General features: G+C 42.7%; 1 protein-coding gene across 3 annotated transcripts in view; it reads right to left on the reverse strand.

The window, feature by feature from the left end:
* Positions 1–20,267, reverse strand: part of CAPN3 (calpain 3) — a 122,024-nt gene that overhangs the window by 61,477 nt on the left and 40,280 nt on the right. For 2 of the 3 annotated variants that reach the window (XM_040411624.1, XM_040411622.1), the window contains exons 3-10: positions 19,598–19,716; positions 17,842–17,975; positions 15,937–16,105; positions 13,593–13,718; positions 11,655–11,738; positions 9,428–9,513; positions 9,238–9,315; positions 5,182–5,342 (exon numbers count right to left, since the gene is read on the reverse strand). In XM_040411624.1, coding sequence (XP_040267558.1) covers positions 5,182–5,342; positions 9,238–9,315; positions 9,428–9,513; positions 11,655–11,738; positions 13,593–13,718; positions 15,937–16,105; positions 17,842–17,975; positions 19,598–19,716 — 957 coding nt within the window. The remainder of the gene's footprint in view (positions 1–5,181; positions 5,343–9,237; positions 9,316–9,427; positions 9,514–11,654; positions 11,739–13,592; positions 13,719–15,936; positions 16,106–17,841; positions 17,976–19,597; positions 19,717–20,267) is intronic. The other variant, XM_040411623.1, reaches the window with a different exon arrangement.

A 20,267-nucleotide genomic window follows, 5' to 3' on the forward strand; every position in this document is an offset into this window, starting at 1 on the left:
TTGCGGATTGCTAATGTGATGCCATGGGCCTAAAAAAGACCCCCAGGCCTGCCATGACTATATGACCATTGAGCTGCACCACAGGCACAGTCTAATAGACAGCCTGTTAGTCTTAAAGTGACAGTCTATAATGCATTGGTACATAAAGGTTTACCAATACATTATAAAAGCTATCAAGCATTCGCATTGTGACATCCTGTAGTGGGACATTAAAAACAAAGTAGAAATAAAGGTTAATTAAGTTTATTTAAAGAGGACCTTTCACCACTCCTGACATGCCTGTTATAATAGCATTCCCCATGTAATAACAATTCTGGAGCATCTATTCTTATGGATCCATGTTGTGCCATTCCTTTATTATTTCTACTAGAAGTTATAAATGAATTGTTAGCAGTCTGCAGTAAGGGTATAGAGGGGAGGTAACAAGTTGGGGGGTGTACCTGCACAGTCTGAAAATGGCAGCTCCGATTGGATAGAGTCAGACTGTGCAGGTACACCCCCCCAACTGGTTACCTCCCCCCTGTACCCTTACTGCAGACTGCTAACAATTCATTCATAACTTCTAGTAGAAATAATAAAGGAATGGCACAACATACAGCCATAGGAATAGATGCTACAGAATTGTTATTGTTATTAAAACAGGCATGTCAAGAGCGGTGAAAGGTCCTCTTTAATAAAAAAAATAAAAAAAGTATCAATGAAAACTACATCTCATCCTGCAAAAAATAAACCTGCATGTGAGTACATCAATAGGAAAATTAATGTTATGGTTCTTGAAACGTGACAACAGAAAACCTTTTTTTCATGAGACATGCTATTATTGTGCAAAAGTACTAAAAAAACAAAAAAACGTATACATATTTGGTATCGCCATAACCATACTGACCCAAAGAGCAAAAGTTACACCCTAGTTGACTCACAGTAAATAGTGATGAAGCCGAGCGCAAAATAAAGAGGATGTGTTCGCCAACGTCATCACGTGATGACGCCAAGGCAAGTATAAAGAGGATGCGTGCGCCAACGTCATCACGTGGGAGGCCAGATGAAGCGCGATTGAGACTGAGCACAAAACGTCCGTCGCCTGTCACTGAGTAAGTGACCGCACCAGCGACTATGTTTTAAAGAAAAATAAAGCAACTGTAAAAGGATCCAGTGAGTGCCGCATTTATTATTATTTTCTCACAAGACAAGTTGAGTTTAGTCTGTGATGCAGAGCACAGCCAGGAGATTACACGTTAGCGCAATACCATTAGAACCCCATAAAGAGGTGGCAGTGCCGACGCCAGATCTTTTTTTAAGTATATACAGTGGGGGAAATAATTATTTGACCCCTCACTGATTTTGTAAGTTTGTCCAATGACAAAGAAATGAAAAGTCTCAGAACAGTATAATTTCAATGGTAGGTTTATTGTAACAGTGGCAGATAGCACATCAAAAGGAAAATCGAAAAAATAACTTTAAATAAAAGATAGCAACTGATTTGCATTTCATTGAGTGAAATAAGTATTTGAACCCCTACCAACCATTAAGAGTTCTGGCTCCCACAGAGTGGTTAGACACTTCTACTCAATTAGTCACCCTCATTAAGGACACCTGTCTTAACTAGTCACCTGTATAAAAGACACCTGTCCACAGAATCAATCAATCAAGCAGACTCCAAACTCTCCAACATGGGAAAGACCAAAGAGCTGTCCAAGGATGTCAGAGACAAAATTGTAGACCTGCACAAGGCTGGAATGGGCTACAAAACCATTAGCAAGAAGCTGGGAGAGAAGGTGACAACTGTTGGTGCGATTGTTCGAAAATGGAAGGAGCACAAAATGACCATCAATCGACCTCGCTCTGGGGCTCCACGCAAGATCTCACCTCGTGGGGTGTCAATGGTTCTGAGAAAGGTGAAAAAGCATCCTAGAACTACACGGGAGGAGTTATTTAATGACCTCAAATTAGCAGGGACCACAGTCACCAAGAAAACCATTGGAAACACATTACACCGCAATGGATTAAAATCCTGCAGGGCTCGCAAGGTCCCCCTGCTCAGGAAGGCACATGTGCAGGCCCGTCTGAAGTTTGCCAATGAACACCTGAATGATTCAGAGAGTGACTGGGAGAAGGTGCTGTGGTCTGATGAGACCAAAATAGAGCTCTTTGGCATTAACTCAACTCGCTGTGTTTGGAGGAAGAAAAATGCTGCCTATGACCCCCAAAACACCGTCCCCACCGTCAAGCATGGGGGTGGAAACATTTTGCTTTGGGGGTGTTTTTCTGCTAAGGGCACAGGACAACTTATTCACATAAACGGGAAAATGGACGAAGCCATGTATCGTGAAATCCTGAGCGACAACCTCCTTCCCTCTGCCAGGAAACTGAAAATGGGTCGTGGATGGGTGTTCCAGCACGACAATGACCCAAAACATACAGCAAAGGCAACAAAGGAGTGGCTCAAGAAGAAGCACATTAAGGTCATGGAGTGGCCTAGTCAGTCTCCGGACCTTAATCCAATCGAAAACCTATGGAGGGAGCTCAAGCTCAGAGTTGCACAGAGACAGCCTCGAAACCTTAGGGATTTAGAGATGATCTGCAAAGAGGAGTGGACCAACATTCCTCCTAAAATGTGCGCAAACTTGGTCATCAATTACAAGAAACGTTTGACCTCTGTGCTTGCAAACAAGGGTTTTTCCACCAAGTATTAAGTCTTTTTTTGTTAGAGGGTTCAAATACTTATTTCACTCAATGAAATGCAAATCAGTTGCTATCTTTTATTTAAAGTTATTTTTTCGATTTTCCTTTTGATGTGCTATCTGCCACTGTTACAATAAACCTACCATTGAAATGATACTGTTCTGAGACTTTTCATTTCTTTGTCATTGGACAAACTTACAAAATCAGTGAGGGGTCAAATAATTATTTCCCCCACTGTATATTGACTCACAGTAAATGTCTTAAAGGGTTTATATCATCAGAAATTCTGTTATGTAGCTGACTGACATTAGCGATGGGCTAATGTCAGCAGTACATAACAGTGCTCTTTAAACTTTTGTCCCTGCAGCCGTTCTCCTAAAAACCATACTTTTAAAATATGCTAATGAGCCTCTAGGTGCTATGAGGGCGTTGATTCAGCACCTACAGGCTCAGTCTACTAATCCTTTATCCCGCCCAGGTCCTCCGTTTAGCCCGCCCCGCTCCTCTTGAGTGACGTCTGAGTTAGAAGGATCGCTGAAGAAATCCCACACCTGCGCCGTCCACTTCTGTATTCAGCGCAGGCGCAGTGAGTGAAGGACACGCTCCTGGTGCCGGCTTCCTCACTGCGCCGGCGCCGAATACAGAAGTGGACGGCACAGGCATGGGATTTCTTCAGCGATCCTTCTAACTCGGACATCACTCAAGAGGAGCGGGGCGGGCTAAACGGAGGACCTGGGCGGGATAAAGAGTTAGTAGACTGAGCCTGTAGGTGCTGAATCAACGCCCTCATAGCACCTAGAGGCTCATTAGCATATTTTAAAGGTATAAAGAACACTGTTATGTACTGCTGACATTAGCACATCGCTAATGTCAGTCAGCTACATAACAGAATTTCTGATGATAGAAACCCTTTAAATTTAAAGTGCAAAAAACAATGGTGGAAGTGCTTTTTTTCCTTTACTATCCCCCAAAAAGTTAGTAAAAGTTAATCAAATTACATGTACCTCAAAATGTTGTCGATAAAAAGTACAATTATTACCTCAAAATACAAGCCCTCTTACAGCTACTGCACATTGACAGAAAATTTAAAATGTATTGGTACTCAGAATGTGACCAAAAAAACATTATTTTTTTTTGCTTGAAGCGCTAATATTGTGCAAAAGTAGAAAAACATAAAACAAAAAATATACATATTGGTATTGTAATCGTACTGACCCATTAAATAAAAGGAGCACATTAGTACATTAGTTATGCTGCACAATTAATGTCACAAAATTTAAAACACAAAATCAATCACTGAATTCCATCTTTTTTTGAATTCCCACCCATAGAGTTAATAAAAATGAATTTATGTTATGTGCACCCCCATACGGTAATATTGAAATACACAACTCATCCAACAACAAAAAACTGTCAAAGTTACGTCAATGGCAAAATAAAAAAAGTATTGGCTCTAAGAATGCAGTGATGTAAAAATGAAATATTTTCCTGTGGGCCCAACGCTAAAATAGACTTGGTATGTAAGCAGTTAAAGCAGAGTTCTAGTGATCGTTTTTGTATTTCATCCTGTTTATTTTTTATTTTTTTTATACAATACAGATTGGTTCTTTCCCCAATTATTATTATGTTACCTTCTATATTCCTTGTAATGTAGTGAGTTAGGGATAGTTAGTCAACATATACAAGGCCACTGTTCTGTGTCTGATGACCACCAGACCACATTCCAGAGTGGTTAACTCACAGGACATGCGTACTCCACACTGGAGATCGGAGGAGCTAAAAGGTATTAAGCTTTGTGCACAAAGACAAAGAACTTGGGTCCAATGAGAACATCATCTAGGTAGGATGTTGTAGGTCACCATCTCTCTCTTGAATTACCATGGAGCATCGGCCATATGCTACATGGGTAGCATGGCGACGGGAGCTCCCCCATTGTGTTTGATTATTTACCTTTTACAATTCTGTATGTGATTTGTCTGGCCAGGTGGTTGATTATTATTTACCCTCACTGCTCTGTATGTGATTTGTAATATATATAATTAATGACACTTAGTAAATATTTTTACCACTTAGCCTGTGTAAGCCTATTTATTCTCAAATCCTCTATTTCACATTGTTTTCTGAGGTGACAATGAAACAGACATAAGAGAGGTCCCTATATCAGAAAATTAAAATGGACCCACCTTAGGCCAGTCACCCCTTATGCTGTAAACCTGCACACAATATATAGCCATGAAAATATGAAGTCATAAACAACAAATTTGCAGTTCTTTGTCCAAACATTTATGAAAACTACAATAAATTGAGGGATCGACAACCAGGGGGCTTCAAGGGAACAAGTCAAAACTCTTCTCTGAATGATACATGATTCAGCTGCTATTTCATCTAGAGAATGTCATTGTCCATTTCCCTGCCATTTTGCCTTTTTATTTGTGCTTTTTTTTAAAAAAAATCCATAAAAGTAATAAAAGATGATGACTGTAAATATTAAAAGATCACCTGGAAAGTTTCGGCATCCTCCAGCAGAGCAGCCTCTGACCCACCGTCCCTCGTTAACGGAAACAGTCCACGTTTGGAGGCTATCTGACTCTAGAGCATCTGCTGTCAAGTTGCATATTTCTAGTTTGGTAAAATTCTTCATAAAATCATCAAATGACATCCTGCGGGTAAAGTGAAAATAAAATAGTGACTGGGAAAGTGGTGTACGCAAAACGGTTTGTACCATGTGTTTCATTAGGACATTGTTAAGTTTCCTTGGCAGCACTACTGCCCGATGTGCTGGGGGCATCTCCTGCTGTCAAGTTCATCTTCTGGTGCTAATCTTTTGGGCTAATATTTTTCTATTGGTACCTGAGTGGTCAGAATATGATTACGTTATGTCTATGCCTCAGCATTGGAACTTGGTAGTAATCCATGTCCAATGTTTTATTACCTCATTTGAGCTTAATTCCTTATCCCGAACCCAGTAGAACATTAAAGAAAACCCAAAAGGAATCATTGATGTTGCTACACCAGAGAAAGGCTTGTCCAGTGTATAATCAAAACTATACCTGTGGCAATGTAGACGATACCCACTCCTTTTCCTGCAGTAACTAGAGCCATATAAATGCATTTTAACCAAGAATGAGCTTTGGCTGCCATTGGATGTTGTGCCCTCCTTCACAACTCAAGGTAGTGGTAGATTACGGAAACACATTTTGAGTGTTTCTTTCCATGATATATACTCTAGAGCAGGGGTACTCAACTGGCGGACCGCGGTCCAAATACGGACCGCGGCCGCCAGTTGTCCGGACCCCGGCCATCCTTCAGAGCGCTCCTCCTCCTGCACACTGTACCGTGCAGGAGGAGGAGCTTACTGGCGCACTTCCTCCTGTCCCACTCCCAGAGCGCTGAGTGCAGTGAGACATGTAGCGCTCCTCCTCTCCTGCACACTCTGGTACGTGCAGGAGGCGGAGCTTACCGGCGCACTTCCTCCTTCCCAGGGGCGCAGTGAGAGACGGCTCCCTCCACATGCAGGCACCAGCGCTTTCTCCCTCAGTGCACTCACAGGTCCCTCCTCCCCTGCAGCAGCGGCAGCACGTAAGGGAGCTTCAAGCTCCAAAGGACACTTACGTGCTGCTGGAGAGGGAAGGGACATCACCGCTGCCACCAATGAAATAAATGTCACATTTGGGGAGGAAGGGGGGTGTGGAGGGGGCTACAGAGAGGCGGGAACACGTCACTGACTGCAGGAAAGGACTCCAGTCAGTGTCGTGTTCCCATCTCTCCTGGGCCGTCTTCTTTGGGTAACCTGATTAAATAAAGTGATTAAGCCCCATCAAACCATGATAGTTTTGTTCCGCATCCAATTCCCATTATTAGGGCATTGGATGCGGACCCCTTAGTTTCAATAGAGCGGAAAAAGATGCAGACAGCACACAGTGTGCTGTCTGCATCTCTTGTGGCCCCATTGTAATTAAGGGGCCGCATCCAATCCCCCAATAATGGGAATTGGATGCGGAACAAAACTTTCATATGTCTGTTCTGTGGTTTGGGTTGCCACCCGGCCAGTAGTTCACCAGCAAGGCTGGTATTTTAGTTCCCTTGCTGGTGCCAGAATTTTCCTGTAAGGACTGTTAGGGTACATTCACACTTGCGGCAGGACGGATCCGACAGGCTGTTCATCCTGTCAGATCCGTCCTGCCGCTATTTCGCCGCACTGCCACTCCCCAAAGACTATAGCGAGAATGGAGCTACAGCGCAGCATGGCAGTGCACGGCGTGAGGCCGCCAGACGAAAAAGTCGGACATGTAGTACTTTTAGTCTGGCGGCCTCTCACTGTGCTGCGCCGTAGCTCTGCCCCCATCCCCATTATAGTCGATGGGCACAGAGCAGCGGCACGGCGAAGTAGTGGCAAGATGGATCTGACGGGGTGAGCCCATTAGTACAGCCTTTACCTCCACCGCTACTTGTGCTAGTAAAAAAATTTATAAAATTACGGTACCTCCACCTCCATTTGCTGACACTGTAGAGAGCACTCCCTGCTGACTAGAAGCTCAGGACAGGACCTACAAGACGTCATCACGTTGGAGCACCGGTCCTGAGCTTGCAGTCAGCAGCGAATGTTCACCGCAGCCAGGTGAATGCAAATTTTTTATTTTTTGCAAAAGCAGAGAAGGGGGGCACTAATGGGGGCATTACTCTTACTGGGGGCACTAATGGGGACATTATTCTTACTTGGGGCATTATTCTTACTGGGGCACTAATGTGGCCATTACTAATTCTGGGACTTACCCGGGGCGCTCCACTATAACGTCAGAGCGCCCCACGCGCATGGATCACATAATCGCATGGCATCTTTACTGTTGGCGTTTAGCTCGGACCTTCACCTGACTGCAGACCCAGGTATGTGGACCTTTAGTAAAACTAGTTGAATACCCCTGCTCTAGAGTCTGACAAAGCATTCCCCCGGACTGTGACGAGGGGACATCCTCTGTGTCTAGAGGAAAAAATGTTTGTACACAAACATAGAAGAGGATTCTTTACGGTAAGAGCAGTGAGACTATGGAACTCTCTGCCTGAGGAGGTGGTGATGGTGAGTACAATAAAGGAATTCAAGAGGGGCCTGGATGTATTTCTGGAATGTAATAATATTACAGGCTGTAGCTACTAGAGAGGGGTCGTTGATCCAGGGAGTTATTCTGATTGCCTGATTGGAGTCGGGAAGGAATTTTTTATTCCCCTAAAGTGGGGGAAATTGTCTTCTACCTCACAGGTTTGCTTTCCTCTGGATCAATATGCAGGATAACGGGCTGAACTGGATGGAGAGATGTCTTTTTTCAGCCTTAAACTATGTTACTATTCCATTGGAGTCTTGTGCTTCTCCCCTGTAAACATTTACAAACAAGCATCATTTTTGAGGAGTGCCACTTAAAATCTTGCGGTTGCAGCCATACTTAATTTTAGAAGGGACAGAAATATTCTGTGATTTCACAAGCTAACATTTAATATCTCCAACCACTTAAATGAAGAAAAAAAAGTCTTCAGCTGTAGATGTCCCCTGGAAAAACTGTCCTTCAATTTTTTTTAAGAGGATCTGTCACCACTTTAAATATGTGAAGTGCAGGGTAGAGGTCCCATAAACAATTCTATGAGTTATGGGTTTTCATTTTATAAATTGCTTGCCAAGGGAATTTTTCCTGCTGCCAATACACATAATGCTTCCAAGAGTCCCAGACAGAGCGGAGTCCAATCTACTTGTCATGAGGAGATTTAGTTATATCACATAAGCAGGGTTGTTTCATGTGATTAACCAGAGGTTTAACTAGAAGATCCTGGGCCCCAAGATCCCCACCCACTATGTGCCATTTATAATACTGGTGCCTTATTTGGCATCGAGCCTGCACAAAGGAGCAGTGGTTATTTTATAGGGGAATAAGAGGTGAAGGGTTGTCCTTAAAATTAACTTGCCCAGTGATTTATTCGGAAGAGCAGGATATGATAGAGGGTTGGAAGCTGAGCTCTGTGATATATAGGTTTACATGATTTGGAGCAGAATTTCTGAGTAAAAAGCTGAGTAAATCCTGACAGGACTCCCAGGAGAGACAGTAAGAGTCCTGATAACTCCGCCCACATAAGATGATTGACAGCTCTCTCTAGATCAGTGTTTGTACACAGAAGGCTGCCAATTATCCTGTGTGTGCGGTGTAATCAGGACTCTCACTGTCTATCCTACGAGTTATGTCACCATTTACTCTGTTGCCTATCATATGAACCTATATGTCACAGAGCTTAACTTCTCTCCCACTATGATGTCTTTATCTCAGATTGGGCAGCAGAAATTAACTAACAGGTTCGATTTAAACATATTACCAGAATGTCTCTTTAGCTGATCCAAAGTGACCGACCTTGGCTGCTGGGAAAGTACAAATCCCCTACAGTTGTAGTCTACTGGCAGCCATGTCCATCACTCTAGCTTCTAATGGAAGCAATGCCATTAATATTACAGAGCAGAATTTAAAGCAATGTCGGGCTACATTTTAAAACAGAGAAAATGCCAACAAACTGTTCACTTACCAAAACTCGCCGTCTTCTTTTATCTGGTGTTGTAGACGTGACTTTTCTGATTTATCAATTACTGTCCACTCTTTAGAGCTGCCAAACATAGGTAGAGTATTGAGGTCACCACAACTGTATTAGATAATCGAATATTTAACTGCATTTAATGACTAAAATCATGATTAATGTATATTGGTGAAGCACTTACTTATCGCTCCAGGATCCATTCCATTCCACCTGTCCCCAGGGATTTCTTAGACGCACCAGCTTCACCTTGTCCCGCTTGAATGCAGTCTGCCATGTAATAAATAGCGTTATTATACCATTCTAGAAGCAGTTTTTATAGACAGTTGGTTTGAAAACTTGATTTTTTTTTTTATCATCCTGGGGCCATTTAAAAAAAAAAAAAATAGTACAATTTTGAAATAATTAACAAAATTCTGAAAATACAACTTTCTGGAACAAAAAAGTCAGAATAAAAAAAAAAACAACAACTTTGAATTCTGTAATAAAAAGTCAGACTTTTATCTAAGAACTGTGTTATTGACTGGTCAAAGGGGTTTGGGGAATACAATATCTCCTTATGGACAGCACCTTAAGAGTGATGAGTCTTATAGGCCAGGAAGTGCTCCTCTGGAATTCTGGGAAGAGGGTACAAAAATAAGCTTTTAAAGGGGTTGTCCACTTTTTACTATTGATTACCTATCTACAGGATAGGTCATCAATATCAGATTGACGGGGTCTGACTCCTGGCACCCCCACGATCAACTGTTTGAAGAGAAGGCAGTGCTCGTATGAGCGCTGCCTTCTCTCCTCTGTTTACCTGCTCAGCGCAGCAATTTCAGTGGTGAGCAGGTGTAATTACAAGTACGGGACGGCTCTGTCTGCTCAAGTGAATACTACAGAGCCGTCCCATAAAAGTGAATGGGGACGCCATACTTGTAATTACACCGGCTCACCACTGAAATTGCTGCACCGAGCAGGTAAACAGAGCAGAGAAGGCAGCGCTCATACGAGCACTGCCTTCTCTTCAAACAGTTGATCGGTGGGGGTGTCGGGAGTCGGACCCCTGCCGATCTGATATTCATGACCTATTCTGAGGATAGGTCATCAATTAAAAGCGGACAACCCCTGCCTCTAATGCTACCAGTTGCAAAGTAGCTATCCTTGGTTAAAGGGGTTTTAACTTGAACTGAGCTGCAGTACTAGGCATAGCCACAGCCGTATGTGTGGGGCAAGTCTGTGTGTACAAAGATAAAGGGCCCCTTATTTATACTGATTATTAGAGGTTCCTCTAGTCAGATACACCCTCCCAAGGAAGAGGTCATCAGAACAAGGCCAGGTCCACATGCAGCAGAAAAATCCATCAGAGGATTTCGCTGTATATCCACAAAAAAAAATCTGCATATTTCCTATGGATTTCACCCCGCTAAATTGCAAAGTGTGAAATCCACAGTGAAACCCTCAGCAGACATTGACATGCTGGACATTTCCTACACCACGGGTCAATTTTCAAGTAGAAAGATTCTGCAGCATATGGATGACGTTTGTTTGAATCTCATCCACGTGGCTGGTACTGTACTCTTCTGAGGATTTTCCATGTGCAGATCCTCACTAAAAATTCACAGCACTTCTGACCTGCATGGACGTTCAGTGGTCCTTCAAGTTACAATATTCATTGGTTCAGAGAAGGACCACTGTATGTTATAAAAACCATTGTAACTTGAGTCCATATCTCTATGGAAACTAGTAATTGGTTCCAAAGCCTGAAAATGTCATCCCAAGAAAAATATGCAGATGACTAAGACAGATAAAAAAAAGTTCTTCCATATAACAGTCAGGAATAGATGCTGGAAGCTGTAGATCACTTCATATGGTGAGAGCAGGAGCTTCTTCAGGGTCCTGTATAGCACACGGTGCACCAGAACAGTAACATGGAGCCGCCATCGCCTGACATCCAAAGGAGAAGCTCATCCTGGTACAGACAGGGGGCAGTACAGAGCATGTACTACCGCACAGTGCTGTAAAGAAGAGCTACTATACAACCAGAACACGCCGTATTGATTGGTTGGATCTGAGTCTGAGGTATTGTATATTGAGTCTAGTTTCATCTTATGATGACCCAGGAAAGACCATTGTAAGATGAAAATATTGTATCCTGAGGCCATCGTATCTTAAAGGGACCACTGTACTCTTAAATTCCCTAGAACCCCTTTAAATTATCAGCATCCAGGAAAACATGGCATTTACATTTAGAGATTTTGGTCTGAATTAAAACTGCAAATAATCAAAAGACAAACATTGTAGACAAAGAAATGTCCCAGTTGACATATTATGTTAGAATTATTGACCTCATGTCCATATAATTGGTAGGTCATTATTTCCCCAGAAAATCCATAGGTTGTACCCTTGACAGAAATGTGTGATGCCATTACCTCTTCCACTCCTGTGAGCGAATAAGCATGTCCTTTCACCAGTCCACTGGCCATGCGAGTCTCAAAGTGTGCAGGGACAATGGCCTACAACATCAAGACACCCGGGGTTAGACAGGGAATATCAGGAGCTAATACAATATGTCTGAATAAAGACATCACTAAACACTGAAAATAAACATGACAACATTATTCAACAGGATAAACAACAAAGACAATTCATGCAAGCAAAATATTACAACACGATTGCAGTTTTATTCATATATTAAAGGGCATCTGTCAGCAGATTTGTCCCTATGACACCGGCTGACCTGTTACATGTGCACTTGGCAGCTGAAGACATCTGTGTTGGTCCCATGTTCATATGTGCCCGCATTGCTGAGAAAAATTGTGTTTTAATATATGCAAATGACCCTCTAGGAGCAACGGGGGCGTTACCATTACACCTGCAACTGCTGTGCCCTCTGCACTTCATTGACAGGGCCAGGCAGTGAAATCATCATCATGCCCGCCTGAATCAAAGAGCAGGGGGCACAGCAGTTGCAGAGAGAGCAGAGCCTCTAGGTGTAATGGTAACGTCCCTGTTGCTCCTAGAGGCTAATTTGCATATAATAAAACATCATTTTTCTCAGCAATTCGGGCACATATGAACATGGGACCAACACAGATGTCTTCAGCTGCCAAGTGCACATGTAACAGGTCAGCCAGTGTCATAGGTACAGATCTGCTGACAGGTGCCCTTTAAACTAACACTTTATATTATATGTATTATTACGCTCAGTAACATATGCGGCTGATGTAACAATAAACAGATGGATTTTGGGTTTTCAAATCCGTCATCCAAAATCAGATCCTAGTAAAGTGGAGGAGAGACATTGTCCAAAAGAAATAACTGAGATAACAAACCTCTAGACTGACCATGTGAACGTAGCCGTATGAACACCAACATAACATGTGCCGAATACTCCAGTGTTAGGCCTCATGCACACCACCGTTGTTTTGGTCCGTTTTGCGGACAAGAATAGGCAGTTATATTAATGGCTGTCTGTTCCGTTCCGCAAATTGCGGAACGCACACGGACGCCAACAGTGTTTTGCGGACCGCAAAACACACAACGGTCGTGTGCATGAGGCCTTATAGTAACAATTTATACTCATTTATACTTATACAGCTATGGCTATGCTCACATCTGCATTGCAGGGGCAGATCTTATCAAATTTTCTGGAAAAAAAGCACAACACATAGCACTATTTTTTTTTTTAAAGAATAAATGATGAACAGTCCAGACAGACTCCATTAAAGTCACTGGGGTCCATCGAGCACCGATGTCCATCATGTGTCGTCGGCCTACTTCACAGGGAACGTCTCTAGCGATCCCTGCAAGTGCCAGGCTTAGTAGGCACCCAATGATTTCGGATAGCTGTCTGGTGGTAGCATATGCTGATGCTACTAGAACATCCACACTGGAGCAGGGTCTATTCGGAAAGTAGAACTTTCCACCTCACGTCTGGTTGGAGAGGTGGCTGCACATGCACATTCAGGACTGTAGTTACATAAGCATTAGATCTGAATTAGAAGTGTTAGATGTGAGCACCAAAGTCTCTAAATGGAAGTAGTAAAGCATATTAAAGAGGAAGATGCAATTTACATGGTTAATAAGTGTTAACATGTGTTAATAGAACAAGAGCTTTCTATGGTGAACGTGATGAAGATGTGATTACTTGTATTGAAGGAGATAATTATTAATATGGGGGTAAAGCTACATGGAGATTAGTGTTTAAGATTAGGTCAATGATTGCAGAGCATCACTACACAGTCCCATGAAGTTGAATTAAATACATTATTTAATGCGATTGTGGAACATGTGATATTTGACATATGTGATATGACAGAACATCTCTCATGTTAACAGCCACCAAACCATGCCAGGGGTATACAAACCAGTGGTGGCTTTGGGTGTGAGTTATCGCAGTCATGGTGAGTGTCACCAACACCCTCAATCATTTTCTTCATTGCTTCACCCATATCTGAGGGTGTCACCACCCCAAAGGAAAAGTGATCTTTGTCCTGCCATCAGCAAAAAAAACGCATAAGAGAAAGTATAAGCCTGGGGACACTAGTGGGAGAAACGACCATTATGTGAGTATTTCTGCCCAATATCACAAGCTTTGACTGCTGAACATGGGAGAGGTTTACTTGCTGCTGCAAGGACATCTTGACCACTGAATGCCTACTGTCATCTTCTTTGAAACAGTTCGATTAAAGTAAATAGTAAAACCAAGTGAAATGATGATAAATTGCATTATGTCTCAGGATATGCACTGCTCACATGTACATTGCATATTAGAAAAACTATTACGATGCCATACAGTATGTCAGCTGTGCCATAAAGCACTAAACACGCAGACAGATTTATAGGAACAGCTGTTCTCTAAACCTTATGTTGCCCTCCAATAGATGAACCAAAAATAAAAACTCCCAGGATCCTCTTCTATACAGACAGCTGCCGGCATCACAAATGAACGATCATTAACACCACTTTAATGGGTGTTTTTAAGAGCGGTGTCTAGCTAAGTAAAATGAGAGAGGGGGTGTCATAGGGAATGTGGGTAGAGTAGTTATCATGTTTCACCAAACACACGTGTATTAGAAATCATAATGAATGAAGATATAAATATGAATAAAGATATTAAAAAAAATAATGAATTAGTTTTGCAATGAAAAAATCTGTACTTGTCACTCTTGATGGTAACAGGGTCCATCAGCCACCATTTAGATCCATCACATCTCATTCTCAAAGGAAACCAAGATGCTATTATGAACAGAGCCTTGGTGGGAGGGAATGTGATTTGGGGCCTCCACTACCAACCTCCTCTAATTATCATTTGGTGATGTTATCCAGTGGAAAAGTGGTGTAGAGGTGAACATATATGCATAAAACTCTCCTTTGATGTTTATTGGATGAGCTGGCTCAATTGTCTTCATTACTTTCATGCACTTTACCGGAAAGGACAATGTACATAGCACCAATATACTAAGCTTTAAAACTAGTAGTCTTAGCCAGAATCCTACTCTGTACCGATGAGTGCCAGGTACCACAAAGGAGCTGTCTGCAGATAGACATTTGGCTCGGCCGTTTTCCCTTGTGATTTTCCAAGGCTTTTTTAAAAGTTGAACATCGACTCTTAGGAAGCCACTTTCAAGAGGTGGCAATAGGAAGATGGTTGTCTATCTCAGGAATATACCTCTTTGCATATTATTTTCCCATGGAGTATTGCCACTATGTCTCCATACACAGCTGATCTGCTTAAAGGGGGTGTCCAGTTTCAGGAGGAAACCAGACTCCCTTTGGGATCTACCTGAAATACAGAACAGGTAAGTACTTAACTCAAAGATCCTGCACTGCCGCTCCAGTTCTCCCCATTGGGTTCTATTTGCCTGGCTGCAGAAGTGATGTCATGTCAACAACAAGTATTGGCTGAAGCCAATTACTGGCCTTGTCAGGTAAACGGCTGAGGCCAGTGATTACCTGCAATTGTCACCTGTTGTTGACATGAAGTCACTGCATCAGCATTGTAAATAGAGCTCGGCCAGGAAGACCAGACCAGCATTGCGGGTATGTAAGGGTAAGTACTTACCTGTTCTATTATTTTTGGTGGATTCCAGGGGGTCCTCTGGTTTTCTTCTGAAACCAAACAACCCCTTTATTAAGGAAAGCCAGTATCCCCGGTCCCACCAAGCTTAAAGTGGTTAACAATAGGTTGTCTGTATAATGAAGGACAGAACAGGTCCTCCAGAGCGAGAGCCAGCTGTCCACTGGTCAAAAGTTGAGACTCCTGAAAAGAGGACCCATCTACAGTAACTGTGAAGGAAAAAAGTACGTGGAAATCGGTTTCTAAAACCCCAAAACCCTTTTAAGGCAAAAGAACAATCCACTGAGATGCTAAATTAAAAGGGTTGTCCCGATTATCACAATATAAAAGGCCAAGGGCTAGAGGAAAAGGGTAAATCCTAATAGCACATGTATGGATCAACTCCATGGTGGGCACTGACTGAGTTTTACCATGTAGTGTGGACACTACATACTGTATCGCTTATTATTGCTTCCCTCCCAGATCCTGTGTGAAGCGGGTAGCATAACTTGATTAGAGTTTGGTTCTCCATTAACCTGCCACATGCTTTACTGAACATTTGAGCCTTTCGCCTTTGTAATCATATTAACAGTTATTAGTTTCCCTGATTCTGCTGAACATTCACTGTTATATACATTTACATCAATCCTTACATCAATTGAGCATCCTATAAGTGAGCCCCTCTCGAAAGCGTTCTTCATAATCCTGAACAAGTCTTTTGGAGCTTCTTTTATCTCATAAAATTCAGTCACTCCCCCGGTGAAGTCTTCCATAGCCTCCGTGGTGTTTCCACCCTTGAGAGCCTCGTAGGATCCATGTAACCTCAAATAAAGAAGACATGAAGAGATGGATACACATACCCTATATTGTCAGGGATCTTACATGCTCATATTCATGAAAAGAAACGCAAATATAAGTGCAGATATATAAAATGAGGCAGGTATTATACAGGCAGATATTTTCTACACTTCCTGTGAGTAAAATCCCACTGAACTGAACTAAAAGAGGCCACTTCCAGGCCTGAAATGGCTGATAATGGGGAAGAGATTGAATTCACCTTCACACCATATGGCAATATGAAAGGTTTGGCATATGTCCTATTGCCATGTAAGGCTAATGATGGATCGGTCAAGTTTCCTATGCTACCCTATAGGTGGGCAGTATAGGAGAGAGGGTCATATGCTGAGATTTTGGATATATCGTTTTCTGTAATTTATTTGGCATCTTCATGTAAAAAGCTGCCAGGACTCAGAAAAAGCATGCGAGTGATGCTTTCCCTGCCCACACAGTAATTGGCAGCTTTACTTGCATGAGTTTAGGAAAAGCTGCCAATCACTGTGTGTTGGTGGGGGAAGCAGGGCACACAGGCTTTCCCGATCAGTCCTAGTAGGAGCCTGTCAGCTCATTTTGACCAGTTTAGCTACTGTCAGTGGACTGTAGATGACAAACAGCATTTAGAGCCTACTTCTTCTCCCTTGCCTATGGTTCCATACCCTAAAACAGGGATCATCAACCTTTGGCACTCCAGCTGCTGTGAAACTACAACTCCCAGCATGCAAACATGCCTGGCTGTTCTCACAACTCCCAAAGAAGTGAATAGAGCATTCTGGGAGTTGTAGTTCCAGAACATCTGGGGTGCCGGAGGTTGCTGATCCCTGCCCTAGAAAAAAGTTTGATCAAATAAGTAAAGTGACAAATATGGTCCATACAAAGGTAGGTGCCCAGGCCTTCTTCTACTAATCAAGCCCCACACCTCCCCTTGACATGCCCTCTCCTCCCAATCTCACTCCTCCCCACTCTGAAATCTCGTACAGGCACAGTGTACAGCCTGACCTCTTCTGGGTCTCCTGTACTTCGCACGTCTGTGGCACATGTGCAGTGTCTTCTAAGGTGCAGCCGCCCACAGTTTGCTGTACACTGCGCATGCACAAGATTTCAGAGCAAGTTGCCAATCCAGAGCAAGCGGGACAAGCAGGGCTCTGTTAGGAGAGGAGGGCCTGGGCAATTCTTTACCCAACTGGGCCCTTTGCACTTCAATTGCCTATCAGATCAAATTTCTTTTTTGGGGGGCATGAAACCACTGGAAAAGGAAAAAAGTTATGCCCTACATGCTGCTTATGTCACCTACAGTCTGCTAGCAGTATTTTAATAGCTAAAAATAAGTTGACAGACTCCCTTTTTACAGGAAAATACAGAATCACATCATAAAAAATATATATCATCTTCTCAAGTGCATCATTTAAAATAAGCAGCAACCTAAGGCTGAATACAGAAGTAGTGGTACCCTTATATTTAATCTACGTATATTGAATATTACTCCTTGGGGTGGGATATCGGATTAATTTTAGTCACCTCAAAGTGAGTATGCCCAATTGTATATCAACAAATATAATACAGACATGTCACATGAAATAAAATCCAAAATATCTTTATGATGGAGGCATGACTGAGGATACAATAGTGGGTAATACAAATAGGCTCTCTCTAAAGTCGTGAAATTATAAGCAGGGCATTTCCCTGGACGCCATTTTTTCTTCATAGAATTGAGAGGCGATTACTTTGCATAGGCTTTCTCCAGTAGTGCACTCCAGAATTCATTGCGCTGAGAAGACTTGGTGAAGACTAGCTGATTGTTAAAAGTCGGCAAGCAATCATCAATTACCACGTCCACCCAATCGCCGTAACGCCAAAACTGGAAAACAAATCATCAAGACATCAAACGCTTCTGATATTATCAAGCAGTATGGTGACAACGTAATGCATAGCACAATAATCTGACCCTACCCCTGCCTGTCGTCAGAGCATGCCCTCCCGGTTTATCCAATGAATGGGCACAGGTCAGATAGAAAGGTGAGAGGTCCTCCTTATGGTACTAGTAAACATTATCACATTCCTAACTGCCTGGGACATGAGGACTTGGTGATTACTTATAATCACCTTCCCATGGTCCTTGGGTTAATTCCCCACATCCTAGTTTTTAAAACATGTGGAAAGAGGAACCCTGTACACGTTCTCATCACCAAATAACTAAGGGGATGAAGCCAAACTGGGTTGTCTCGCTTACCTCTAAGAAGCCCTTGAATGGGAACCATTTTGCTTCTTCCCATCTCAACCATGGGCAAGGTCTCTTGTGCTAGTAAATTTACATGTAGGATACTCTCACATTTGCAGCACATCTCTCCGTCAGGCTGTTCCAGCAGAGAGCAGCCTGGCCGAGTTCTCCAGATCTGGCATTGCCAGATGGTACCAGAATGCCCGCTGGCCCCATTGACTATCACGAGCAGGCTGTTCCGGCATAGAATGACGGGTTTCGGCCGGACAAAATACAGCTGCATAAAATGGTTTTTGTCCAGACGGTTCCCTGCATTCTATTCTGGAACAACCTGACGGAGAGCTGTGCTGAAAATGTGAAAGTAGCTTAAAAGTCACTGATACAGAACAAATATCTGGGGGGATAAGGCCATCAGTAAATGCTGGATGGTTCAACTGAAGGTTATGTAGGTTAACAAGAAGGTTATGATCCCAAATTTGCTTCATTTTTGATTAGAGCAATGAAATAGCTGCAAAAGTCAACATGCCCGTTAAAAGATCGTGTCCCATGTTAAGACAACGATTTGTCATGGCTTTGTCTGTACTGACAGAAACCTAAACTTTTGGGTCAGAACATAAATAGCACACACATTCATAAGAAAAGGCAAGTTCTGTAAAGGGTGAATTACCAGGCTGCTAATGGCGCATTTAGTTAGGTCCCCAATTTTTTAACAGCTCACTCATAAGGTGTGTGCTAAAATTCTGCTTTCCTATAATATTAAGGGAGTGTGGAGTAAATGGGGTCCACAGTTTTCGATACTTCCTGGCGCAATAACATGACCTCAAGTGGTGGTGGGAGACAATTCTTTTTTATTTACATATGGGTGACAATGCGTTTCGGAGTTGAAAAACTCCTTTGTCAAGTCTGAGATCTGGAAACTGTGCCTCCTCGTGGGCGTTTTTCTCAGCCTCAGTCTCTTAACACTCCTCTGGAGGACTGGCAACTCCACAAGAGAGGATAGAACAATACCGGCAGCACCGACCACTATCTAAATACCCGCCTACAGTAGCGTTGTGCCTATGCTTGCACAACACTAAAAGGTGAGCACAATTATTATTTTTTTCTTTAACCAATTGATCAAAAAACTATTACCCCATGAGCGCCTCTCCCTTTTTTGCCACATATGCTTTCTTATAACATGTCGTGCATTTAAAATAACGAATATTAATTTTTATTTACATATATCTCCTACATTAAAATATATCTATTTGTCTTCCTTTTACCTGAAAATGGAAAATCCCAGCATAGTTTTCTGTGAAATTCTGGTCTGGGGGGATTACTCGAAAAAGTAGTTTTTCATTAAGGGTCAAACAAGCAATAGCAGCCAAAAACCAGCAGTCACCTGATGAAAAAACAAGTTGGATAGTTAGAATATAATGCAAGATCAAATAAACTGTCATCTGAATTGTACTAAATTATTGTTATTTGTAATCTTGGCGCTACCAGCAGCGGTATGCATAGCAAAGAGGAGATGAACATATATATTTTTTTTTTTTTTGTAAGCCCGAGGAGTGCGTTTTCTACACCTGTGCAACAAAATCCATCGCAGGCCCTCTTCCAAAGAAAAAGGGCCCCCCCATAAACCTTTCCCAGTCCCTCCAGGCTAGAAGGCTCCTGCAAGGGACACAAGACAAAACAGGCAACCCCCAGCCGAAACCAGGGGTACGCCCAGGCAACCCTCAGCCGAAGCTGAGGGTACACCAAGTCTGTGCTCCGGCTTCCAGCTAGGCTGCCACCCAAGGTGGTTCAACTACTAGGCTGGGCTCTCCCCGGAGGGATAGCCCAAGGGGTTTTGCAGGGCGGTGGCCATACACACCCCCCCCCCCTAGACCTCAAGGGGGGTACCCGTGAGGGCGCCATATCCAAGAAATCCTAGTGAACAAAACAAATGTG

The sequence above is a fragment of the Bufo bufo genome, chromosome 11 (genome assembly GCF_905171765.1).
Source record: "Bufo bufo chromosome 11, aBufBuf1.1, whole genome shotgun sequence".
Taxonomy (NCBI): domain Eukaryota; kingdom Metazoa; phylum Chordata; class Amphibia; order Anura; family Bufonidae; genus Bufo; species Bufo bufo.